This window comes from Euleptes europaea, chromosome 18 (genome assembly GCF_029931775.1).
Source record: "Euleptes europaea isolate rEulEur1 chromosome 18, rEulEur1.hap1, whole genome shotgun sequence".
NCBI classification, from domain to species: domain Eukaryota; kingdom Metazoa; phylum Chordata; class Lepidosauria; order Squamata; family Sphaerodactylidae; genus Euleptes; species Euleptes europaea.
In genome coordinates this window covers 33,930,500-33,953,829 of record NC_079329.1, presented here as the reverse complement: position 1 = coordinate 33,953,829, position 23,330 = coordinate 33,930,500, and the positions used below count along the sequence as shown (strand labels likewise).

The window sequence follows — 23,330 nt, the reverse complement described above, 5'->3', positions numbered from 1 at the left end:
AGGCAAGAGACATTCAGAGATGGTTTGCCATTGCCTGCCTCTGCACCACAGCCCTGGCATTCCTTCGAGGTGTCCCATCCAAATAGTAGCCAGGGTGGGGGCTGAGAGTGTGTAATTGGCCCAAGGTCACCCAGTAAGTTTCCATGGCAGAGTGGGGAATCGAACCTGGCTTTCTTAAATTCTAGTCCGACACCTTAACCACGACCCCAGCTAAGTAAGAAACAAAGTAAGATGTCTGAAGAATTGGTCTTCAACCCATGGACCCCTTATCAAGCTATTTTTTTGGCTGGTTTTTGGAAGGACCTCCTCTGCACATGTACTGAGAGCATTGAGGTGAAGTCTCTCAGCAGTGGAGAGGTCAGGCCCCACCCCAGGAGCAAGCCAGGAGCCCCCAACACCCCCCCCCGAGGGACCCAGTACTCGGGGGGGGGGGGGCTCTCCTGGCCAAGGAAGCCCTCCTGGTGTGGGAACAGGCCAGCTGCCAGCAGAAGAGATGCCCCCACAGCAACAGCCCCCCTGCCGTGGCCACACCCTCCCCACCAATCAGCTAGGCAGCCCCACCCACGCTGGAACATCGCCCGACTACCCGCAAGCCAGTGAAGAGCCGGAAGTGGGGGCTGGCCCCACAGAAAAGTGCAGGGAGGAGGGTGAAGGAGTGAGCAAGCAGCGGCAAGTGGGTGGAAGAGCCAGGGAACACCCTCGGGCCATGCGGCCAACGGAAGAGCTTTTATGGCCTCAGGAGGGGGCGGGAGACAAGGAGGAATCTGGGGAAGTGGCTAGGGCTGTATAAGGATGGGTCAGAGGAGGCTGAGGAGGACAGAGGGGGAGATGCGGCCTGAGGTTAAGGTCGACTCTGCCAGCAAACAAAGAGCCTAGGGAGGTTTGCCAGGCTTGCAGACCCTTCTCTGTGTCTGAGGCCAGTGATGCTAACCCTGCGAGGGCATTGAGGGCAAGGTGGACCGAGCCAAGTCGGGCACTGAGGGTAGATGTCACAAGAGGATCCCTCTAGGGTCCTGCCCTTTGACATGTTCCTCACGGCAATATACTCCGGTGCTAGGCCTGTGTTTCCTGTCCTCGGGCTGCAGCCCACATTCCCGGCCTTGTCATCCTGCCAGGTCCGACTTCTGGCTCCTGGTTGTTCCAGCGGCTCGTACAGAAACAAACTGGGGTTGGGCTTCTCTGGTCTACGGTGTGGACATGGCAGAACTGTTTTCCCCCTCAGAGACGGCTGACTAGACAGAGAAAGCTAGGAGGAGTGGATCCTACAGAGACGCAGGGGACTGCCAGCTTGTGAGACAGGTGCTCTGGGCAAGCTTAAGAACATAAGAAAGGCCCTGCTGGATCAGACCAAGGCCCATCAAGTCCAGCAGTCCGTTCACACAGTGGACAACCAGGTGCCTCTAGGAAGCCACAAACAAGACAACTGCAGCAGCAGCATCCTGCCTGTGTTCCACAGCACCTAATATAATAGGCATGCTCCTCTGATCCTGGAGAGAAGAGGTATGCATCATGACTAGTATCCATTTTGACTAGTAGCCATGAATAGCCCTCTCCTCCATGAACATATCTACTCCTCAAAGCCTTCCAAGTGGGCAGCCATCACCACATCCTGTGGCAGGGAGTTCCACAATTTAACTATTCATTGTGTGAAGAAATACTTCCTTTTATTGGTTTTGAATTTCTCACCCTCCAGCTTCGGCAGATGACCCTGCATTCTAGTATTATGAGAGAGGGAGAAAAGCTTCTCCCTGTCCACTCGCTCCATATCATGCATAATTTTATAGACCTCCATCATGTCTCCCCTTAACCACCTTCTTTCCAGGCTAAGCAGCCCTAAGCATTTAACTGCTCCTCATAGGGCAGTTGCTCTAATCCCCTGATCATTTTGGTTGCTCTTTTCTGCACCTTCTCAAGCTTTGTAATATTCTTTTTTAGTCTTGAATTACTCATTTCTTTCTTACTGACATCCTAAGTACTACGCTGTGTGGCAGTTACTCAGTGGTGAGTCATGACTTTGGTTCTTCTCCCCAACGCATGATGAGCTGGTATTCAATGCTGAAAAAAGCTGCTAGCTCCAGGTGTTGCTCCACAGGAATTCCTGTGGCAGTAAGACAGAGGTGTGCCTGCTTGTAACTAGAGTTCATTGAAAGTGGTCTCATACCTTGGAAACGGTCGTCTTGAGGATTTCCCACTGTTCTCCAGTCATTTGGACTCTGGTGGCCATAGGTGCACTCTTTACTCTTGGAAGGATCTGTTTTTGGTACATCTGTGTGTTTTCTCTCTTGAGCGTTGACTGTTCCCTTTAGGGAATTACAAAAAATACAGGTTGAGTATCCCTTATCCGGACATCCGATATCAGGACTGACCCCAAAAGCCAGACTTTTTGAGCTGGCGTGCAGGCATTACTCACAGGCCCTCAGCAGCATGCCAGTTTGCTTTCTGATGGTTCAGTGTACACAAAGTTATTAAAAATATTGTTTAAAATTACATTCAGGGTGTGTGTATAAAGTGTATATAAAACACAAATGATTTTTTTTGTTTAGACTTGGGTCCCACCCCCAAAACATCTCATTATGTATATTCAGTTATTCCAAAATACGGAAAGATCCAAAATATGGACCACTTCTGGTCCCAAGCAGTCTGGATTAGGGATACTCAACCTAACCTGTACATTCAAAATAATTTGGCATACGTTCTAAATACGTGGGTCGGCGGGCAAAGGTAGTAAAGCCACACCAGAATCAGATGAGTGGGTGATGTGGGGAAGAGAGGGCAGAACTGAAAGTGAAAACATCAAGGCTGGCCAAGTGGAGGTGGGGAAAGCAGGATTCCATGGGAGAAGGAGTCCATGAGGGGAGGGGATGTGTTTCAGTAGTAATGCATCTGCTTGGCATGCAGAAGGTCCCAGGTTCAATCCCCGGCTTCTCCAGTTAAAGGGGCTAGGCAAGTAGTTGATGCGAAAGACCTCAGCCTGAGACCCTGGAGAGCCACTGCTGGTCCGAGTAGACGATACTGATTTTGATGGACCAAGGGTCTGATTCAGGATAAGGCAGCTTCATGTGTTCATATCACATCTCCTCTCTGTTGAAGTGGAAAGTTCTTAAACTTGTAGTTACCAGGTGAAAAAGAAAAGAGAGGGACCACCTCCTTGGCAAAGGAGGTGAGATGGGTCCCTTTTCCTTGGGTCTGTCTGGGAAAGCTCTGCAGAAGCATCCGTCAGAAGCTGAGCCAGGGATTGATCAGCCATAAGTGGGATTGCATGCAGCCCCTCAGAGAAGAATAACAAATTCATTTTTGCTTTATGCAAACGGGGCTACCCATTAAGAAATCAGTGTTGTAAAGCAGGAATTACCCCCCCCCATTTGAGTTGACCCTTTGCACCCTTTGCGTGGGGAAGGCTAAGGTAGGGCTGTAGATGATGGATGAAGTCCAGGTGTTAATATTGGGTTTTGTGAGGGTTTCCCCCATAAAATTTGTGCAAGTTCTTTTATAGAATTATTATAATTTAAAGCAGTTAAAACATGATATAGAGAATATCTTACTGTTTAAGTGCACCTTCCTGTCTTGCAAAGTTATTAACATTACCTCAAACTGGGGACAGTTTAAAATAATAAAGATGAGAAGAGGGGTGGAAAAATAGACTTCAATATCCCCCAAACCATCCCCGGATTCTAAAATCCTTTTGTTTTAAAAGGCCTCTCTAACCAGATAATTTCTTTCTTAATTCACTTCTGCTCGTGTTCTCATAACAAGTCAGTTGTTCAAAAGCAACTGACTTGTTTTGAGAATTTGCCTGTCTCGTGGAGGCTAACCGATGGTCAACAAAAATGGACCTTCCGTGCCCTTACTACAACTAAAAGACTTATATTACAACAATGGAAAGATAAAAGGCCACCTCGGGTAAATCAATGGATTGAGGACCTTAGAACTCTATCAATATTTGAATGCATGATTAGTAAGGGAAATAGAGGAGACATAGATTAAAGCATAAATACATTTGAAAGATAAGTAAGACAATAAAATATAGTGATCATTCTATATAAATTAGGAAAACGATTACATATAAGTCTGGTTTTGTGACTATTGGGGAAATATCAGCAATAGTATTAGTATATATTATTATTAAATATTTATTTAAACAAATATAATAGAAGACAATATATATGCTGATGCCCTTGGAAGTCTGAATATGCTATATGTATGAGTTAGTATGTGTTTTGATTTTAAGTAATACATAAATTTTCAATAAAATATATTTTTTAAAATATTTGAATGCATGGCATATAAACAACAATTGCGCATGGACTTGTTTTTAGACATTTGGAAACCATTTATAGAAACTTACGGCTAGATCCATCACCACTGTTATAATATTTTTGTCTTTACTTTATGTATATTAAGGTTTTTTCAGTTATTTTTTGAAGGAAATAAGAGGGGAGAAAACAAATCAGTTGTGATGGACTCCCCCTTCCACTGATTTTTTAAAAACAATTTAAGTATATAGATTATTCATCGTGTGATAGGGTTGGAATTTGGAAAACACCAAAAATGCTTTTTCTCGCTTGAATTTCGATAGTTCACAGTGAGGCAAGAAACAAGCACTGTAGCATGGGTTGTTACTACTGCCAAAAGTTTTTAAAGGATAGAAACAAGTGCTATAAAGTGAAATACTAATCAAAAAATCTGCACAAAGGCTCACAAATTTATCAAAAATTAATAATTCCTAAGATTTAGAGAAAGTATGATGTTTTGGCCCTGACCTGGATGGCCCAGGCTAGCCTGATCTCGTCAGATCGCAGAAGCTAAGCAGGGTCAGCCCTGGTTAGTATTTGGATGGGAGACCACCAAGGAATACCAGGGTTGCTGTGCAGAGAAAGGCACTGGCAAACCACCTCTGTTAGTCTCTTGCCATGAAAACCCCAAAAGGGGTCGCCATAAGTCGGCTGTGACTTGACAGCACTTCACACACACACACACACGAAGTTTTGACGATTTCTTAGTTGGTTATAGAATATGCGACTATGAGTGGGGGAAACTACTTTTAGTGAACGTTAGAGATCACCAGATCTGGGCACGGACGATTTTTATGGAACCCCCCTACTGTCTCCCTCTTTCTTCTGTACCCTTTATATTTTGAAAAAGAAATAAAATCATTTAAAAAAACAAAAACAAATTCACCATATATTGCAAACACATATATCAACTACCTAAATATCAAATATCAATTTACACGCAACACATATACAGATGAAAACAGACACCACAATACGAATACAATATCAATAACACACCCCTGAATACTGCAAAGTCCATGTGCAAAATAGATGGCAAAGGACAGAAATTCCAAAGAGACCTTATTCAACATTTTTCCGGAATGTTCATTGCATCCTGGACATTGTTTTACTTACCTGCAATGAAATCTTTGTCCTTAGATTGGTTGCCTGCTGACTCTTAGCGAGCCTTCACGCAGGTCTCTTTGGAATTTCTGTCCTTTGCCATGTATTTTGCACATGGACTTTGAACTTTGCAGTATTCAGGGTTGCGTTATTGATATTGTATTCATATTGTGGTGTTTGTTTTCATCTGTATATGTGTTGCGTGTAATTTGATATTTGATATTTAGGTAGTCGATATATGTGTTTGCAATATATGGTGAATTTGTGAGCCCCTGTGCTGATTTTTTGCTTAAAAGTTATTAAAGAGCAGAGTGTTATGGGTCTGTTCAATTTGTTCCATTAGCTACTTAAAATGTGTAGAGTGCCCCGTTAAATGTTCAGGTCAGTTCCCAACTTCAAACAAACTTTCTGGTCTTTAGGAAATTGGTGGGCTTGAAATGTTATTTCTTCCTTTTGCCTCCCTCCCCCACACCCCCATTCAGAAGCATCCGGACTTCCCCAAGAAACCTTTGACCCCATACTTCCGTTTCTTCATGGAGAAGCGAGCAAAATATGCCAAGCTGCACCCAGAGATGAGTAACCTGGACCTTACTAAGATACTTTCGAAAAAGTATAAAGAGCTCCCTGAAAAGAAAAAGGTAAGTGATGCTAGTTTTGGAAAGGACAGGGTGATTATCTGCAAGATACAATAAATTTGTCTGCCTCACTTCAGTCTGAGGTGCCTCTTTGATGTCCAGCAATCCCTGCTCACAGGAGACAACTGGCTTATCATCCTCAGAGGACTAGAATAATAGAATCATACAGTTGGAAGGGACCACCAGGGTCATCTAGTCCAACCCCCTGCACAATGCAGGAAATTCACAACTACCTCCCCGGTGGCCAAGGTGAGCTGCCTAAGGTCATAGGATCAGCATTGCTGACAGATGGCCATCTAGCCTCTGCTTAAAAACCTCCAGGGAAGGAGAGCTTACCACCTCCCGAGGAAGCCTGTTCCACTGGGGAACCGCTCTAACTGTTATACTGTTGTGGAGGAAACCAGGGTTCATCACATGCGCAGGCCAGCCGCAGAAAAAACGTCAGTGTAGAAGGTTCCAGATACGATGATCCTCCCCCCCCCCCCCCGTCTATTTCCCACCTCAGCCAACAGCTCTTTGCACTGAAACGGTCATGTGTCGGGGAGGGGTCGGCTATCCCTCAGTGTTCTCTTAGCGTTCTCTTCACCGCTGTGGAGAGAGGACATATAGGATTGCTTCTGGCTTTTCTACGATTCCTGGTAAATTTTCTTCTAAAAGAATAGCGATTTTTTGTGACTTATGATGGCACTCTTAAAAAACTGTGTGTCTTGCAGCACAACAGTTACCTGTAAGCAATGCTGATTTTTTTTTTTTTTTTGCGATGTGGAATGGCTTGAGCTGGCAAAAGAAACCCAGTCTGTGGGGAAGAAGCCATTTGTCGCATGAAGAACTTGGGCTGACTCCTCTCTCTTCCCACGTGGCTTGCAGGAGGTGTCAGCAGCATATCAAGACTCTGCTTGCGCTTTCCGCAAAAGGGCAGGGCCAGGAAAATGTCCCTTTCCCCCGAGGCCTCTGTGCCTGTCACAGGACTGGGGGAAGAGAGGGGGTCATTTACTAGTGCAAATAATGTCTTGGCTCCTAGGGCAAGACCAACCCAAACCATTGGGGGTTAGAGGAGACTAGTTTTTTACTACAGTTAGATCGTGACTGAGAACTGGGTGGGGGGTTCAGCCTTGACTTCCACTGTGAGGGCCTGTTTACGTGATCTGTTCTGACAGAATCTACCCCCTGATACCACCACAGCCTCTGTGTCCACGGTCCCCAACTTTACTAAGCTTGTGGGCTCTTCTGGAATATTGAGAACGAAATGGCTGCCGTGGGCGGGGCATAGGGTTGCTCAACCTCCAGGTACTAGCTGGAGATCTGCTATTACAACTGATCTCCAGCTGATAGAGATCAGTTTCCCCTGGAGAAAATGGCCACTTTGGCAGTTGGACTCTATGGCACTGAAGTCCCTCCCCAAACCCCGCCCTCCTCAAGCTCCGCCCTGAAAATCTCCCACCAGTGCCGAAGAGGACGTGGCAACACTAGTGGGGCTTGGTCAAGCACAAAATGGCTGCCATGGGGGTTCGGACCAATCACAAAATGTTGGGAGTTTCCAAGGTGGATGTTTCTAGACGGGTGCAGCCTAACGACACAAACTGGAATTATCTTGGCCTCTTCTTGAGCACCACCTGCTCGTGAGGTAGAGGAAAGCCAGGACTGGCTCTTTACATCAAAGAAGGAGGAAGTGAGCACCAGGAAGTAACATTGGTGGCCTCCTGAACACCCATGGGGATCACTGCTCTGTGTTGTGATAGGTTGGAGAGTCAGTTTAGACCTTGAAATTATGAGGCTGAGGGCCCTGAACTAATCTGAATCAGCCAGTGTATAAACACTAGTGGGGTGGGGAGGGGGCGAAGTCTTGACTCCCAAGATATGTGGAAAAAGCAGAGAAAGACTCAAGAGACTCAGCCTAGCATTGTGGCTGAAATTGTAGGGAATCCTTTGTAGGGCAGAGGTGGTTTATTTTAGGATAACAACCCCGAGATGAAAACCGTATGGTCTTTCTTGCAAAATAAGCCCCAGATCCTTTTTGTGGTCTCTGTACACTCCCATAAGTGGGTTCTGTGGCTGAGGGAAGGGCAACTCCAGAAAATGCTAAGCTCCAGCCCAAGAAGTGGTGTTCAAATCCCCTTCCCAAGGAAGAATATCATTCTTCTGCATGACTTGAGGGGAGGGGTGAATTTACTAGGCAGTCTTGAAGGAATCACATCTCCCGACTTAAGGCTCTGCTTTCCTTGTTGATTATCTACTGGCTGGACTGACTCTATTGACTCAGTTTCCCTGTGCTGAGCCAACTCTACCTCTGTTGTTGTCTGCTACTGGAGCCGTATCTTCTAAATTGGGAATTTCCCCTCATGTTATGGAAGTTTATTTCGTTCCATCCCAGATTTGACAGTTTCATCCAACACCTTCCCAAACTCGGAATGTCACCTGACATTGGGAAGGTTCTTTCCAACCTATTTCAGTAACACCACAGAACATAGTACCAGTGCTGGTGGAAGCAGTTCTTGCCCTTGTAAGAATTCCTTCTCAGTGAAGTGTCCTATCTTGCCTGGCAGTGTTTTTAAGATGGGGAAATTGAGGGCACCACTCTGTTCTCAGGGTCATCACAGCAGTCCCAGCAAAGATCCTGTTGACCATATGTATGGTTATCCTCATCATACTGACAGTCCCTACATTTGTGGCAGGACCAACTCCCACATTATGCGGTAGAGGACTATTCCAAAATCATGAACAGAAGGATCAATACTTTTTTCAGCCCTGGTGGATGTTGTTTATGTTACTGTTCACCCTCTTATTTGTGGTGTGATGATGCTGATAGACATTGGTGTTGACGCAGTTATGACTGGGACGCTTATTTCCAATGGTCTACCTTGAGTTCCACATCCCCTGATCACGAGAACTACCATGGCGTGCAGTATGGTTCTCCACCCTTTATATTCCTTGTGTTATAGCCATTGTATCTGTGCAGCCTCCATAGCCTTGGTACTGTCACAGTTTTATGCAACTACCACTCCTATGCTAGGTCCTGTCTCCTCTACAACGAAACTACGCCAGCCTCCCAATGGCAGCAGCTACATCTTTACCTCCTTTCTACCACAAAAAATTCCCAGTCGACCATCACACTGCTGTATCACCACCATTCATGACATAACCGCTAATGCCCTGTGCTACTGCTCAGACAGCTCCAGCAACTACAGTGGCCCACGTAATCTAAACTATTTGCAATTCTCCATTTATCCTTACAGTAGTCATTCGGTTACGCACTCTCCAAGAATGCCTATTATGTTAGGTGCTGTGAAACACAGGCAGGATAATGCTACTGCAGTCGTCTTGTTTGTGGGCTTCCTAGAGGCACCTGGTTGGCCACTGTGTGAACAGACTGCTGGACTTGATGGGCCTTGGTCTGATCCAGCAGGACTTTTCTTTTAATGGTAAACTCCTTACTCTGCACCTGCTGATAAAATGAAAGAAATACATGACATCTTGGGCAGGAAACCCTACTCAAGTTGAGCATTTACCATATATATCACCAGTTGCTTAGGTGACATGTCTCACTATCAGAATCATCTTTGGGACCCGCTGACACCACTCTCCAACTTCTGCCAGAGGATAAACTTAAGGTTATTAAATCCATCAGGAAAGAGTTACTCAAGGATATTAAACAGCAAATCAATACTATAAAATACAGTTTCAGTGGTACCTTTAACACCATGATTCTGTAGCTTTAAGTTGGCACACCTGAGCTCTGGTCCACTTCTCTATTGAGAGGCATGAAAATTTGTATGGAAGACCCAGGCCCATTTCACACTTGTGGCAAAAGGACTGGAAATGTGATTTTTTTAAAAATCAGCCAGAAAACTTGTGGTCACACATTCTTTCACCGTTCTTGTCAACCAGCTTGGTTTAGATTTTACAACTCCTGTTACTATTCACAGTCTTCCAAATCTTGTGTTTGGAAAAGACCATGTTTCTGACGTGGGAGCAAGTGGATTAGCAAGTCTCCAGGACACACCACCAGAACTCTTGCTTTATAGAAAACAGTGTTGTTTAATTTACAGTGCACAAATACAAAAGACAAACCGTCACGTATACTTCTCTTCCACTACTACTTCCCAACTGCACCAACACAAGAGTTACATAAGCTTATATACATTCCCGCCACCTGTAGACCTGGCCACAGTATTACATCACCTTACTGCTTTAAACTGGTTAGATGCAGTTCACCTGGGACCATGCAAGGCTATTTCTCCCTCTTGCATCAGCTTAGATGTCCCAGATCTGACAGCTACCTGTCAGCTTTCTCTGTCAGATTATTACAATCAACTTGATACTCTGACACGCCTTCTCAAGTTATCATAATAATGTGACCAACTGTTTAAATCTGTCACTACTCACAGCTTTAGTGAACAGATCAGCCACATTCTTTTCACCTGCACACTTAACAATATATACTTTATTCCTGTTTATCGCATCAGCCACATTCTGATATCTGATTCTGATATGTCTGCTTTTGCTTTTGAAACATTGTTCATTTCCCAGTTGCATCGCCGCAGCATTATCAGTATATATTTTCACAGGTACAGGTACAGTTACATTCAGTTCTTTTAACAAATACAAGAACCATTCTAACTGCGTTATTGTTTCACTTATTGCGCTGTACTCAGCTTCACAAGCACTTATTACAACAAATGATTGTGTAACAGATTTCCAGTGAATGAGAGCTTTACCAAAAAATAGCTCATACCCTGTGATAGACCTTGCTTTTCCCTGGTCCGCCCATGATGCGTCAGAATAAGCAACCTCATCACTAACTCTCAGGTATAGCTTTCTGTGCATAGATCCTTTCAGGTATCTTAGCACCCTCTTTGCTGCCTTCCAATCAGTTACTGTTGGTGACACACATTTCTTACTTAGGCAATGCACTGCCTGATGAATGTCTGGTCTAGACCAAGTTGTTAGATACAGCAGACTTCCCACCAAAGACTGATGCATAGTCTGCTCACATTCTGACTGTGTTTGTTTCACCACTCACAAAACCAGTTACCATAGGAGAATTCACAACATTTGCATCTACCACCTACCAACTGTAGAAGTTGTGGTAAGGTCGGGGAGGTAGGGTTGGCCTTCTTTTGGTTGCACCACCTAGAGAATGTTTTCCAGGTGTAATCGTATATTCTTTTGGTGGAGGGACGTCTGGCCTGTAATATGGTAGAAGTCACTTCCTGAGAGAGGCCAAGGCCTAGTAGCCTAGTCCTCTCAATCTCCATGCGGTCAACTGGAACCAGCCTGGGTCCGGATGTACTACTGGTCCCTGACTGAGGAGGTTGGGCGTTGTCGGTAGTTGCCATGGAAGACGAATGGACATTTCCATCAGTGCCGGCGTGGCCAGTTCGGAGCTATCAGTATAATCTCCGCCCTTTCTGATCGGATCTTCCGTATTACCTTCGGGAGAGTCGGTAGTGGTGGAAAACCATACACGAGGCCCGGTGGCCATGGTGACAGGAGGGCGTCCACTTGTTCCGCCTCCGGGTGGAAGAATCTGGAAAAGAATCGGTGGACTTGTCGGTTCTGAACGGTGCCGAACAGGTCGACTTCCGGAACTCCGAAGAGATCCGTCACCGACCGGAATGTCTGTGGATCCAACGTCCATTCCCCCTCCTGAACTGATTGTCGATTCAACCAGTCTGTTTCGAGGTTGCGGATGCCTCGGAAGTGTTCCGCCCTCAAGGAAAGAAGGTTCTTCTCTGCCCATGTCAAGATGATGGTGGCTTCCTTGTTTAACCTTTTTGATCTTGACCCGCCGTGTTTGTTGATATGTGCCTTGGAGGTCACATTGTCAGTTCGTATGAGAACGTGGTGATTCTGCAGGATGTGCTGGAACTTCAGGAGAGCCAAGTGAATGGCCCTCAGTTCCAGGAGGTTGATGTGCATCTTTACCTCCGAGGTGGACCACGTACCCTGGGCGAAGGTGCCTGGTGCTGTAGCACCCCATCCCTTGAGGCTGGAGTCGGTAAAGACCTGTATGGGTGCTTCGTGTAGGTAAGGTTGACCCGATGTCATGTTTGCAGGGTTGGACCACCAGGTGAGACTGGATCTGGCTTCTGAACTCAGACTGAGGCGTTTGTCGATCTTGTGGGAGATAAGGAGCTGGAAAGGTTGAAGTGCGTTCTGTAGGGGTCTGGAGTGGAAGCGAACCCACGGCCCCAAGCCGATGCAGAAAATTATCAAACCAAGGAGTCTTGTGAGGGTCATAAGACGATGATGTGGAGACCTGGCTGCTGCTCTGGCCGCTATGGCTAGCTTGGTCGCCTTGTCCTGAGGGAGAGATACCCGGTTCAGATTGGAGTCTATGATGGCACCTAGGTGGCGGATATGCTGTGTAGGTGTCAGAAAACTTTTGGTTCTGTTTATAAGGTACCCATGGCTTTCGAGGATCTTGATAACTCGATGAGTATGTTCGTTGGCTAAGGCGATGGAGGGGGCGCATATGAGTATATCATCGAGATAGGGGTGAAGTTGGATCCCCTTCTCGACGAGGCCACAAGGGTGACTAATATCTTAGAAAAAACTCGTGGGGCGGAGGCCAGACCAAAGGGTAAAGCCTTGAACTGCATGTGTAGGTCCATGTAGTTGAACCGCAGAAACTTCCTGTGTGAGGGGTGAATGGGGACGTGTAAATATGCCTCAGTGAGGTCAGTAGAGGTCATGTAGGTGCCCGGCCGGAGCGCCTCAATGATGGATCTGAGGGTCTCCATACGGAATCTTTTCTTCTGGACGAAGCAATTGACGTATTTGAGGTCTAAGATCGCTCGCCAGTCCCCATTCTTCTTTGGGACAGTGAAAAATACGGAGTAGATTCCAAAAAACCTCTCCAGGGGTGGTACCTCTTCTATTGCCCCGATTTCTTTGAGGTGTGAGATGGCATTCAGAGTTATCTTGTGTTTTTCAGATTTCTTATATTGTGGGGAGGTTAAGAACCGGTCCTTAGGGTGTGCCCGGAATTCTATAAGGTAGCCTGATTGAATGGACCGGAGTACCCAGGTGTCCGCCTGAGAACTGATCCACTGTGGGAGGAAACCTTCCCCCCACTATGGTGAAGGTAGTTTCACTGTTTGTTCCCTCTGGGGAACTTGTCGAACTTGTCCCCTTTGAATGGCTGGGAAGGTGGTGGGCGGCCGAACCGATTAAACCTTTGAAAGGAGCCACGCTGGGATGGCCAGGAGGGGCGCCTCTGGTCCTGCCTAAATCTCGATAGGGTGTGGTAGGAACGGAAGGTTTGGGGATATTGTGCTTGCCTGGTATCCTTTTTCTGGTTCTTAAGCATGTACTTGTTCTTTAGTGTCAGCCAACATTTTATCCAAGCTTTCCCCAAATAGCTTGCCTCCCTTGAAGGGATGAGCGAGAAGAATGGCTTTAGACCTATAGTCGACCTGCCATGGTCTCAGCCAGAGAGCCTGGCGAATGGCAGTGTTAGAGGCTACCGCTCTGGATGCGAATAGGAGTGCATCCAGAGATGCATCTGCCATGAATGAAGAGGCCTGCAGTACTCTGGATAGGCCCTCAGCTACTCTCTTGTCGGCTGTGGGAAGAAGCTTAATTAGTTTTTTGGTCCAGGCATTAGTGGCACGAGCTATGAGGGCCGTGGTGGTATTGGCCTGTATAGCTAAGGCGGCCTCGTGAATCTTCCTTGATAGGAAGTCCATTTTCCTGTCTAGGCTGTCCTTAATGAATCCACCCCCATCTTCAGTAAAGAAATCGGAGGTTTGAAGTGCAGTTACAGCAGCATCCACTACGGGGAACTCTAACATGTCCATTGCATATGGAGCCATTTCATACAATTTTTTGGCCGAGCCTGAGAATTGTTTGTTTTGGAGGGGCTTGTCCCATTAAGATCTTATTAGGTTCTTGAAATGTACTGGTAAGGGAACCTTAACAATGTGGGAGTCCCCCTGGGGAAAGTAATCCTTGGATCCCTTGCGTTTTATTTTTGATTGAGGCTCCTCTGTGGCCTCTGGTTCGCTTAATAGATCTAGGGCAAATAAGGCCTTGGCTAGGAGGGACTGGTAGTCCTCGTTATTAAAAAGTCTGGGCTGTTGTTCCTGAGTCACTGGGAGCTCTTCATCAGAAATGAATTCTCCTTCCTCTAATTCATCAGCAACGGATCCCCGGCTGAGAGATGAGGCATCATCCCCAATGGTCATGTCAAACCTATTGGGACTAGCCTTTAGTGCCGCCTTGGTTAGCCACTGGGTTGTGGGTGACTGCAACCTGGTTCTTCCTGCAAGGGAGATGATGCTGCAGAAGACTGGGAAGCAGATTCTGAGCTATGGTGGCCCCCGTGCAAATCAGAAGCGTTCCCTCCCCTTTGGGCAGATATTATAAGGGCTTGCAACCTGTGAAAATGATCCTCAAAAGTATTCTTAATTAGGGTATTAACCCGTTCCTCTGTTAAAGGTCTGTTATTTGGGGCCCCACTTTCCGTAGAAGTGGGGGTACTTTACCCTTGTCTTGTTCGCCCGTTTGGAAGCAGAGGAACCGGCAAGGACCTTAGAGGTCGAGGCGGCACTCTTGTCTATTATGGCGGCGGTGCGTTGTCTTTTCCCCGCTCTTTTTATCTTTTGCCTTTGTGGCGCCGCCACTTGCCGCGCCGTCTTTTTCGGGCTTAGGTGGGGGCGGTGGAGCTTCCCCGGGTTCCCATTCTGAGGGTCCGCCTAAGCGGCTGACAGAGGGAATCGTTCTCGCCTGGCTGCTATAGGCTGCGTCATGGTCATTGTCGGATAGAGGTTCTACTTCTTCCGACCGGACTACAGGGGCGGCCATTTTGGCTCGTCTCCCTCCCATCTGCTCTTCCTTTCGTCCCAAGTGCTCTCTATCCGGAGCAGCCTGGCCCGACCGCTAAGGGTCTGGTCGGTAAGACACAGACAAGAACGAAAGGAGGGGAGGGAAGGTAGGGAGCTTTGGACAGAAAAAACAGAGGAATTAAGGGCTATCTGCTAAAGTTAAGTCCCAGCTAAGGCTGGGTCGTCCTCTCTCCCGAGACAGGAAGTTGTTTAAAATTTAGTCCTGCCTCTCCAAGCAATGGGACGAGATACATCCAAAGTTCCAAGATGACCTTCCTTCAGAGCGGGAATAGCCTTTCACTGCAAATGCAAGTAAAAATTGGCTGCAAGCCTAGTATAGTACTGCAAAGGTCTCTTTGCCTTACAAGGTACCTGCCAGGATGAGTAAACGCCCTTGTGACTGATGAGTGCCTTTGTAGAACACTGCCATCAGTTCCTTGATACTTATCTGTTGTGTGGGGTATGTGTAGAGGTTTGACAACTTCCTGGACCAGGCTTCTTTCTCTTAGCACCCTTCCTCTCCTCAAAAAGGCTTGATCTCTGCAACAGAAAGGTGTTAAATTGGTCCCACATTCACAACATCACCATGGATTTAACAGTAACGAGAAAGGAATGGAGGTATTGCATTTCGCCACGGGCTTCAGAGGAGTGAAAGAGTACTCAGCATGGGAGTTAATGGCACATACCCATAGACCAGCACAAGGCATACTGTGTGTGTGTTAAGTGGTGTCAAGTCACTTCTGACTCATGGCGACCCTATGAATCAATGTCCTCCAAAATGTCCTATCTTTGACAGCCTTGCTCAGGTCTTGCAAATTGAGGGCTGTGGCTTCCTTTATTGAGTCAATCCATCTCTTGTTGGGTCTTCCTCTTTTCCTGCTGCCCTCAACTTTTCCTAGCATGACTGTCTTTTCTAGTGACTCTTGCCTTCTCATAATGTGACCAAAATACGATAGCCTCAGTTTAGTCATTTTAGCTTCTAGGGTCAGTTCAGGCTTGATTTGATCTATAACCCACTGATTGTTTTTTTTGGCAGTCCACGGTATCTGTAACACTCCTCCAACACCACATTTTAAAGAAATCTACTTCCTATCAGCTTTCTTCAATGTCCATCTTTCACACCCATACATAGTAATAGGGAATATGATGGCATGAATTAACTTAATCTTGGTTCTTGTAGGTTATCTGGGCTGTGTGACTGTGGTCTTGGTATTTTCTTTCTTGACGTTTCGCCAGCAGCTATGGCAGGCATCTTCAGAGGAGTAACACTGAAGGACATTGTCTCTCAGTGTCAAGTGTGTAGGAAGAGTAATATATAGTCAGAAAGGGGGGGTTGAGCTGAATCATTGTCCTGCAAAAGTATCAAAGGTAATGGGCTAATCATTGTCCTGTAAGTATCAAGATAATGTGCTAATGAGGGTGTGGTATGTTAATATGGAACCATTGTATCCTGAAGTGATCTGTTAATGTGTGAAATCCAAAGCTAATCTGCATGGCTATTGTGGACTGCAGTCCCAATGAACTCTGACCGTGAAAGCCTTCGCCAATAACTTAATCTTGGTGGCCAGTGATGCATCATTACACTTAAGAATGTTTTCTAGCTCCTTCATGGCTGCCTTTCCCAGTCTCAATTGCCTTCTGATTTCTTGGCTGCAATCTCCCTTTTGGTTGATGATGGAGCCAAGGAATAGAAAGTCTTCAACAATTTCAATTTCCTCATTGTCAAACTTAAAGTTGTGTAATTCTCCTGTAGTCATTACCATTGTAATGATCAGAGGGCTAGAGCAACTGCCCTATGAGGAGCCGTTAAAATGCTTAGGGCTGTTTAGCTTGGAAAGAAGGCAGTTAAAGGGAGACATGATGGAGGTCTATAAAATTATGCATGGTATAGAGACAGTGGACAGGGAGAAGCTTTTCTTCCTCTCATAAAACTAGAACGTCGGATCACCTGCTGAAGCTGGAGGATGAGCGATTCAAAACAGATAAAAGGAAGTATTTCTTCACACAATGCATAGTTAAATTGTGGTACTCCCTGCCCCAGGATGTGGTGATGGCTGCCAACTTGGAAGGCTTTAAGAGGGGAGTGGACATTTTCACAGAGGAGAGGGGTATTCATGGCTACTAGTAAAAATGGATACTAGTCATGATGCATACCTATTCAGGATCAGAGGAGTATTATATTAGGTGCTTTGGAACACAGGCAGGATAATGCTGCTGCTGTCGTCTTGTTTGTGGGCTTCCTAAAGGCACCTGTCTGCTGGACTTGATGGACCTTGGTCTGATAGAGCAAGGGAACACATGACCTTCCATATATGGTTTTCCATCAGAATAAGGCAGTACTTTATTCTGACACCACCTTTCTGCCAACAGCAATTGACATAATCCACCTCTTCCAAGATGCTATGCTGCTGGTTTTCTTACCTGATCCCCCAGACAAGGGACAACGAACCATAATTCAGATGCGTGATGTGTTTTGTTTTGTCTTGTTACTTAAATTTGTACTGAAGATTTTGGAAGAGGACAGTCTCTTCTTAGGTTGTTGTAAGAAAGAGTTCCAGAGTGTCTATTCCAAGACTGTCCAAGTGTTTTTAGAAAGTGGGTGGGGCCAGGTGGAGTTTTAGCCCAGCAAGGCTTCTGATTGGCTGCTGGAGATTTAATTGGCTGTGCAGATTTTTAGAAACACAGCTTGGACAGCAGCTGCCATTACATCATAAGGATCTTCACTGTGTGACTGAAGGTAAGCTGCGGCAGCCATTTTGTGGTTGCGCTTGCCACGCTGCGTCCGAATTCCAAAGGTACCCACAGGCTCAGAAAAGTTGGAGGCCCTTGGCCAAAGTGAATCGTCTCCACCATTTCTCTGTGCTACTGATTTTCATTCCGATCTGTCTGAGTGTGTCATTGCTCATTGAGCTTGGATCACTTTCCACGTTAGCTGCCTTTCTCAGAGGCCTGCCTCCGAGTGAGGTTTGCAAAGGGGCAACTTGGCTGATATCCTGAATATACCTCTCTTTTTATGCTAGCAAGTCAAGCTAGTCAGATGATTCTCGAGCCAGGCTGTTTTGTATCCCTTCTTTTCCTGAAGCTGTGACTAGCTCTCACCACCAAGTAGAAGATCTGGTTTTTATATGCCGACTTTCTCTACCACTTAAGGAAGAATAAAACCGGTTTACAATCACCTTCCCCTCCCCACAACACACACCTTGTGAGGTAGTTGGGGCTGAGAGAGTTCAGAGAACTGTGACTAGCCCAAGGTCACCCAGCAGGATTCATGTGGAGGAGTGGGGAAACCAATCCTGTTCACCAGATTAGAGTGTACCTCTCTTAACCACTATACCACACTGGCTCAATAGATCAGTAGCTCCCTGAGTCACGCATCAAAGGATAACACCTTTTCTTGGGGAGGGGATTTGAGCACCAATTCTTGGGCTTGAGCTGTAGAACATTCTGGAGTTGACTTCTGAGCTGGTGCAGAACCCAGTTGTGGGATTATGCAGATGACTACTCAGAACCTCAGTTACAGGTAGGCAGTCTGTCCTTGAGCCCTGACCTGGATGGCCCAGCCTAGCCTGATCTCGTCAGATCTCAGAAGCTAAGCAGCCCTAGTTAGTATTTGGATGGGAGACCACCAAGGAATACCAGGGTTGCTGTGCAGAGGAAGGCACTGGCAAACCACCTCTGTTAGTCTCTTGCCATGAAAACCCCAAAAATGGGTCGCCATAAGTCAGCTGCGACTTGACGGCACTTTACACACTCACACACACACACAGTCTGTCCTTATTTAGAGTCCATGCTGAGTAGGGAAAAGGAAAGGGACACCACAGCAGCATCGATGCTTGACCCTATAGCGGTATCTGAAATCTTTCTGATCCCCTTTTGATGACGTCATCAAGTACCTCCCTGTCCTATGTCACTTACTCCCAACAAAATTTCAGATGTCCCTCCAAAAGTCCCCAAGAAAACTCCCTCCGAGTGAAAATGAATTTTTTTCTGCCATGCTTGCTGATTGGTTCAGCCTTCCCTGCTCAAAACTCTGAGTACGAGAGGTCTGTAGAAACCTCCTGTAATCGAATCATCTCCAATAAGAGACAAAAAATCATAACAGCTACAGCAGGAGTGTCAAACATAAGGCTCGGGGGCCGGATTCGGACCCTTGAGAACTCTTATCCGGCCTGCAAGCCAGCCGAGGCAGCAAAAATCTGGGCTGGTGAGGCATTGCCCAGCCTTACCAAGTGACATATATGTCATATCCGGCTCTCGTAACAATTGAGTTTCACACCCCTGAGCTAGAGAATTAAAATTAATAGTTCAATCTTTCTTACCTTGAAAACTCTGAACCAAGACAGTGGGGGGAAGATGCTTCTGATTCAAACCAAATGCTGAGTTGATTCAACAATTTTAAGGGGGAGGTTGTCAACTCTTACGTGGGGTAGGTTTGGATGAGTAGGGAAATGGGCATCTCTCTCTTCCCCCAGCGTGTATCATTTAATGGGGCTTTCAGCAAAGAATCGTTAATCTCTGGTCTCTCTTGCCTTGTCTCTGGAGTGGTTTGTTGTTGCAATTCCAGAACTTCTGTGCAGCTTTACCTGCAGTCGACCTCTGTTAAACCCTCCTTTTCTCTCCGTTTCAGATGAAGTATATCCAAGACTTTCAGCGAGAGAAACAAGAATTTGAGCGGAATTTGGCAAGGTTTAGGTAAGTCATCTGTCTAGGCAACTGCTTGTCATGAGCATTTTGTGAATTGGTGTTGTGGACGTATGTTCCAATAGCTATATGAACTTTGCTGCAGGAAGGTGCATGGGTTGGGTGGGGAGGTGTAATGATGGGCATGGGGGGGGCAAAATGAATGCATCAAGGTTTGGCTGAACAGTTGCAGAACTTGAGCTTTTCGGTTGAAGTTTTGTTAGTCTTAAAAGAGCAGCAGAATTTATGAATGTAAGCATTCCAGGTGTGTAAATAATTTGCATGTGAATATTTAATATTTATTTACTTAATTTATACCCTGCCTTTCTCTCTACTGGGGAAGTAGTGTGGTTTACATAATTCGCCTCACCTGCATAAGAATATTCAGAATCAACTTTTTTTAAATACTATTTTATTGAAAAATTCTATCAATATTCAGAATCAATTTTAACAGGGGAAGAGAGTTCCACAGTATCGCATCCCCCCCCCCCCCGCCAAGCAAAAAACACTGCTCCGTCTCTGCACTGGTTCAGGTGTCCTTGGAGTGCTTTTTCTGTCCATATGTACCGTCTCTATCTTTGAAGGTTTATGTCAAGGGACTAAAACTACATCTTGGTTTCATGTCAGCCTGCAGTCTGAGCTGGCATGGTGTAGTCAGACTAGGATCTGGGAAACCCAGGTTCGAATCCCCACTTGTGCCATATAAGCTTGCTGGGTGACCTGGAGCCAGTCGCGCACTCTCAGCCTAACCTACCTAGGGAGGGGCTGTAGCTCAGTTTGTAAAGCATCTGCTTGGCATGCAGAAGATCCCAGGTTCAATCCCTGGCATCTCCAGTTAAAGGGACTGGCAAGTAGATAATGTGAAAGTAGATAATGTGAAAGACTTCACCCTGGAGAGCTGCTGCCGGTCTGAGTAAGGCAGCTTCATGTGTTCATGTGTTCCTCACAGGGTTGTTGTGAAGATAAAATGGAGGAAAGGAGAACAATGGAAACCTCTTTAGGTCCCAAGTGGGGAGAAAAGCGGGATATGAATAAAGTATAAAAAAATAAGTAAATAAATAAAATGGTCTTTCAGAATTCGGGGGGAGGGGCGTTGTAGGGTATTCACGGCTTTCAAGGGACAACTCTGTGAGTGTTTCTTTACATTCGCATATTATTGCAGCCTCCTTACCTTTCCCTCCCCTTTTCCCCCTCCTCTGCCCTGTGAAGGGAAGACCACCCCGATCTCATTCAGAATGCCAAGAAATCTGACATCCCTGAGAAACCCAAGACTCCTCAGCAGCTCTGGTACACTCACGAGAAGAAGATCTACTTGAAAGTGCGTCCCGATGTAAGTAATTCCAGCTGCGTTGATAACTGCAGCCAGGGTAGGCAACGGGGGGTGCCGGAGGTTCGGCTTGAGGCCGCCTGGAGACAGAAGGAGAAGGCCTGGAAGGTTTGGAGCTGGGGATGGGTGGGGAGGCAGAGGTAAAAACTGCATCCCTGAGAGCCTCGAGGGCAAGAAAAAGTGAGAGTGACCCTAGACATTCGTTGCTTCCAAGCAATCTGAACTTTGCAACTGGAATAAATGTTGCGCACGATTTTAAAATTTTGGTTTTCTGACTTTTAAAAGGCCGGTTTTTCCATTTAGCAGACTAAAGTGTGCGGTGCTGTAGGTGGGAAATTTCATGTTTGAATGTTTCCTTCATCAAAAACAACTAATGACACAAATAGGAGGATGCTCTAACTTTGTCCTTGACGTATTTGTTTTTTTCTGGTGTGCAGAGGAAATTTTTTCATAGGAAGAACATTCAACCCCCCCCCCCCCTCACACACAAGTAGTCCCATTCAGGAAAAGCTTCAGCACTTGGTTCTTCTAAACCAGTTGTAACTGAACTGGATAAAGACTGAGGGGAGGGAGGCCCTCCCTTGTGGTGAAAAGCCTTGGGAAGCTGGGCCTTACTACTTTAAAGAAAATTGACAAGAGGATCAGAGGAGTTCATGAAATCATAAGCTCAGGTTCCTTTACAAATGAATATGTTTCAGAACCATCTCATAAGAACATAAGAAAGGCCATGCTGGATCAGACTAAGGTCCATCCATTCCAGCAGTCTGTTCACACAGCGGCCAACCACAGCTCTAGGAAGCCCACAAACAAGACAACTGCAGCAGCATTGTCCCGCCTGTGTTCCTTTACAGCAGCTAATATATTCGACATGTTCATCTGATCCTGGAGAGAATGGGTGTGTAACATGACTAGTAGTCATTTTGGCTAGTAGCCATGAATACCCTTCTCCTCCATGAAGATGTCCACTCCCCTGTTAAAGCCTTCCAAGTTGGCGGCCATCCCCACATCCTGGGGCAGGGAGTTCCACAATTTAACTATGCATTGTGAAGAAATACTTCCTTTGATCTGTTTTGAATCTCTCACCCTCCAGCTTCAGCAGATGACCCCGCATTCTGGTATTATGAGAGAGGGAGAAAAGATTCTCCCTGTCCACTCTCTCCATACCATGCATAATTTTATAGACCTCTATCATGTCTCCCCTTAACCGCCTTCTTTCCAAGCTAAACAGCCCTAAGTGTTTTAACCGCTCCTCATAGGGCGGTTGCTCCAGTCCCTGATCATTTTGGTTGCCCTTTTCTGCACTCAGGAAAATGGTGAGCAGAAAGTACAGACGACAGATGAAAGGGAAGAAGCCATTTCTTTTTCACACAGTGAAGAAATAGTCAGTAACTTAACGGCTACTGGATGTTTGGGGACAGTCACGTGCATAAACAATTTTTAAAAGGATGGGACAGATTAGTAGAGGATAGTTTTAGCACTGAACTTGCGCCACAGGGAATAACGCCACCGCTGACCAATTGCTTGGGACAACGAAGTCGAGAGGGCCAGCTCCATCTTGCCTTGGAGGCATCTGAGGAGGCAGCGGCTGTTGGAGGCAGATTGCTGGGCTTGAAACACTCGGCCTGACCAAGAACAACAATTCTTATCATTCGTATGCCGTATTTGCATGCAGTTTGTTTGGTTTTATGCACTCCGCTTCTGTAAATCAGATCTTCTGGGTAATATTGACCTTCTGATCAGAAAGAGAATACAAGGAAGGGAAGGATGTGAGACCTTGTCAGACTTTTCCCCATGACCATGAGGGCCTAGGAACATGTTTCATATGTAAAAATCAACAAGATTCTCAGGATTCTGGATTTGCCACTACATATCCACTTCTTATGCTAAGTGGAGTGAGCATCTCCCTGCATGTGGGCTTATAGGTTTCCTTCTGCTTTCCTTTAAAATATCAGAGGAAAGCGTTTTTTTTTTCCAAATTTACTATCCCAAAGTTTAGCTTAGCTTACTGTTGCACCACCAAGGTGGGCAGTTCCCCCTTTCCCCCCTATTTTCCCCCTTTTTATCAACCTTTTTTGTCCCCCCCACCCACCTGGGTTTTTCAGGCCACCACGAAGGAGGTGAAGGATGCGTTGGGCAAGCAATGGTCTCAGCTCTCGGACAAAAAAAGGCTGAAATGGATTCATAAGGCTCTGGAGCAACGGAAGGAGTATGAGGTAGGGAACATCCAACAGTTCCCCTCCATCTTCTCCCCCCTGTGCTCAGCCCTGCCTTGTCGCGGCTGCGGTAACCCAGCCACGCTCCGAGAGCCGACTCGTGGGTGTCTCCCAGCCAGCCTGAGGGGAGTTGCAAGGTGACTCCCCGCCTCCGGTTGGCAAGGGTGCCACTTCCACTGCCTTATCCTGACGTGGCCACTCGATGGTGGGTTCCCTCCTCTCCCGTGCCATAGCCCTAGAGTCTAGGGAGG

The 23,330-nt window shown here is 46.3% G+C and overlaps 1 protein-coding gene across 4 annotated transcripts in view; it reads left to right on the top strand.

Moving 5' to 3' along the window:
* Window positions 1-23,330, top strand: part of UBTF (upstream binding transcription factor) — a 51,484-nt gene that overhangs the window by 5,466 nt on the left and 22,688 nt on the right. For 2 of the 4 annotated variants that reach the window (XM_056863192.1, XM_056863190.1), the window contains exons 4-7: window positions 5,879-6,034; window positions 19,487-19,551; window positions 20,749-20,869; window positions 22,969-23,079. In XM_056863192.1, coding sequence (XP_056719170.1) covers window positions 5,879-6,034; window positions 19,487-19,551; window positions 20,749-20,869; window positions 22,969-23,079 — 453 coding nt within the window. The remainder of the gene's footprint in view (window positions 1-5,878; window positions 6,035-19,486; window positions 19,552-20,748; window positions 20,870-22,968; window positions 23,080-23,330) is intronic. The other 2 variants (XM_056863193.1, XM_056863191.1) reach the window with 2 other exon arrangements.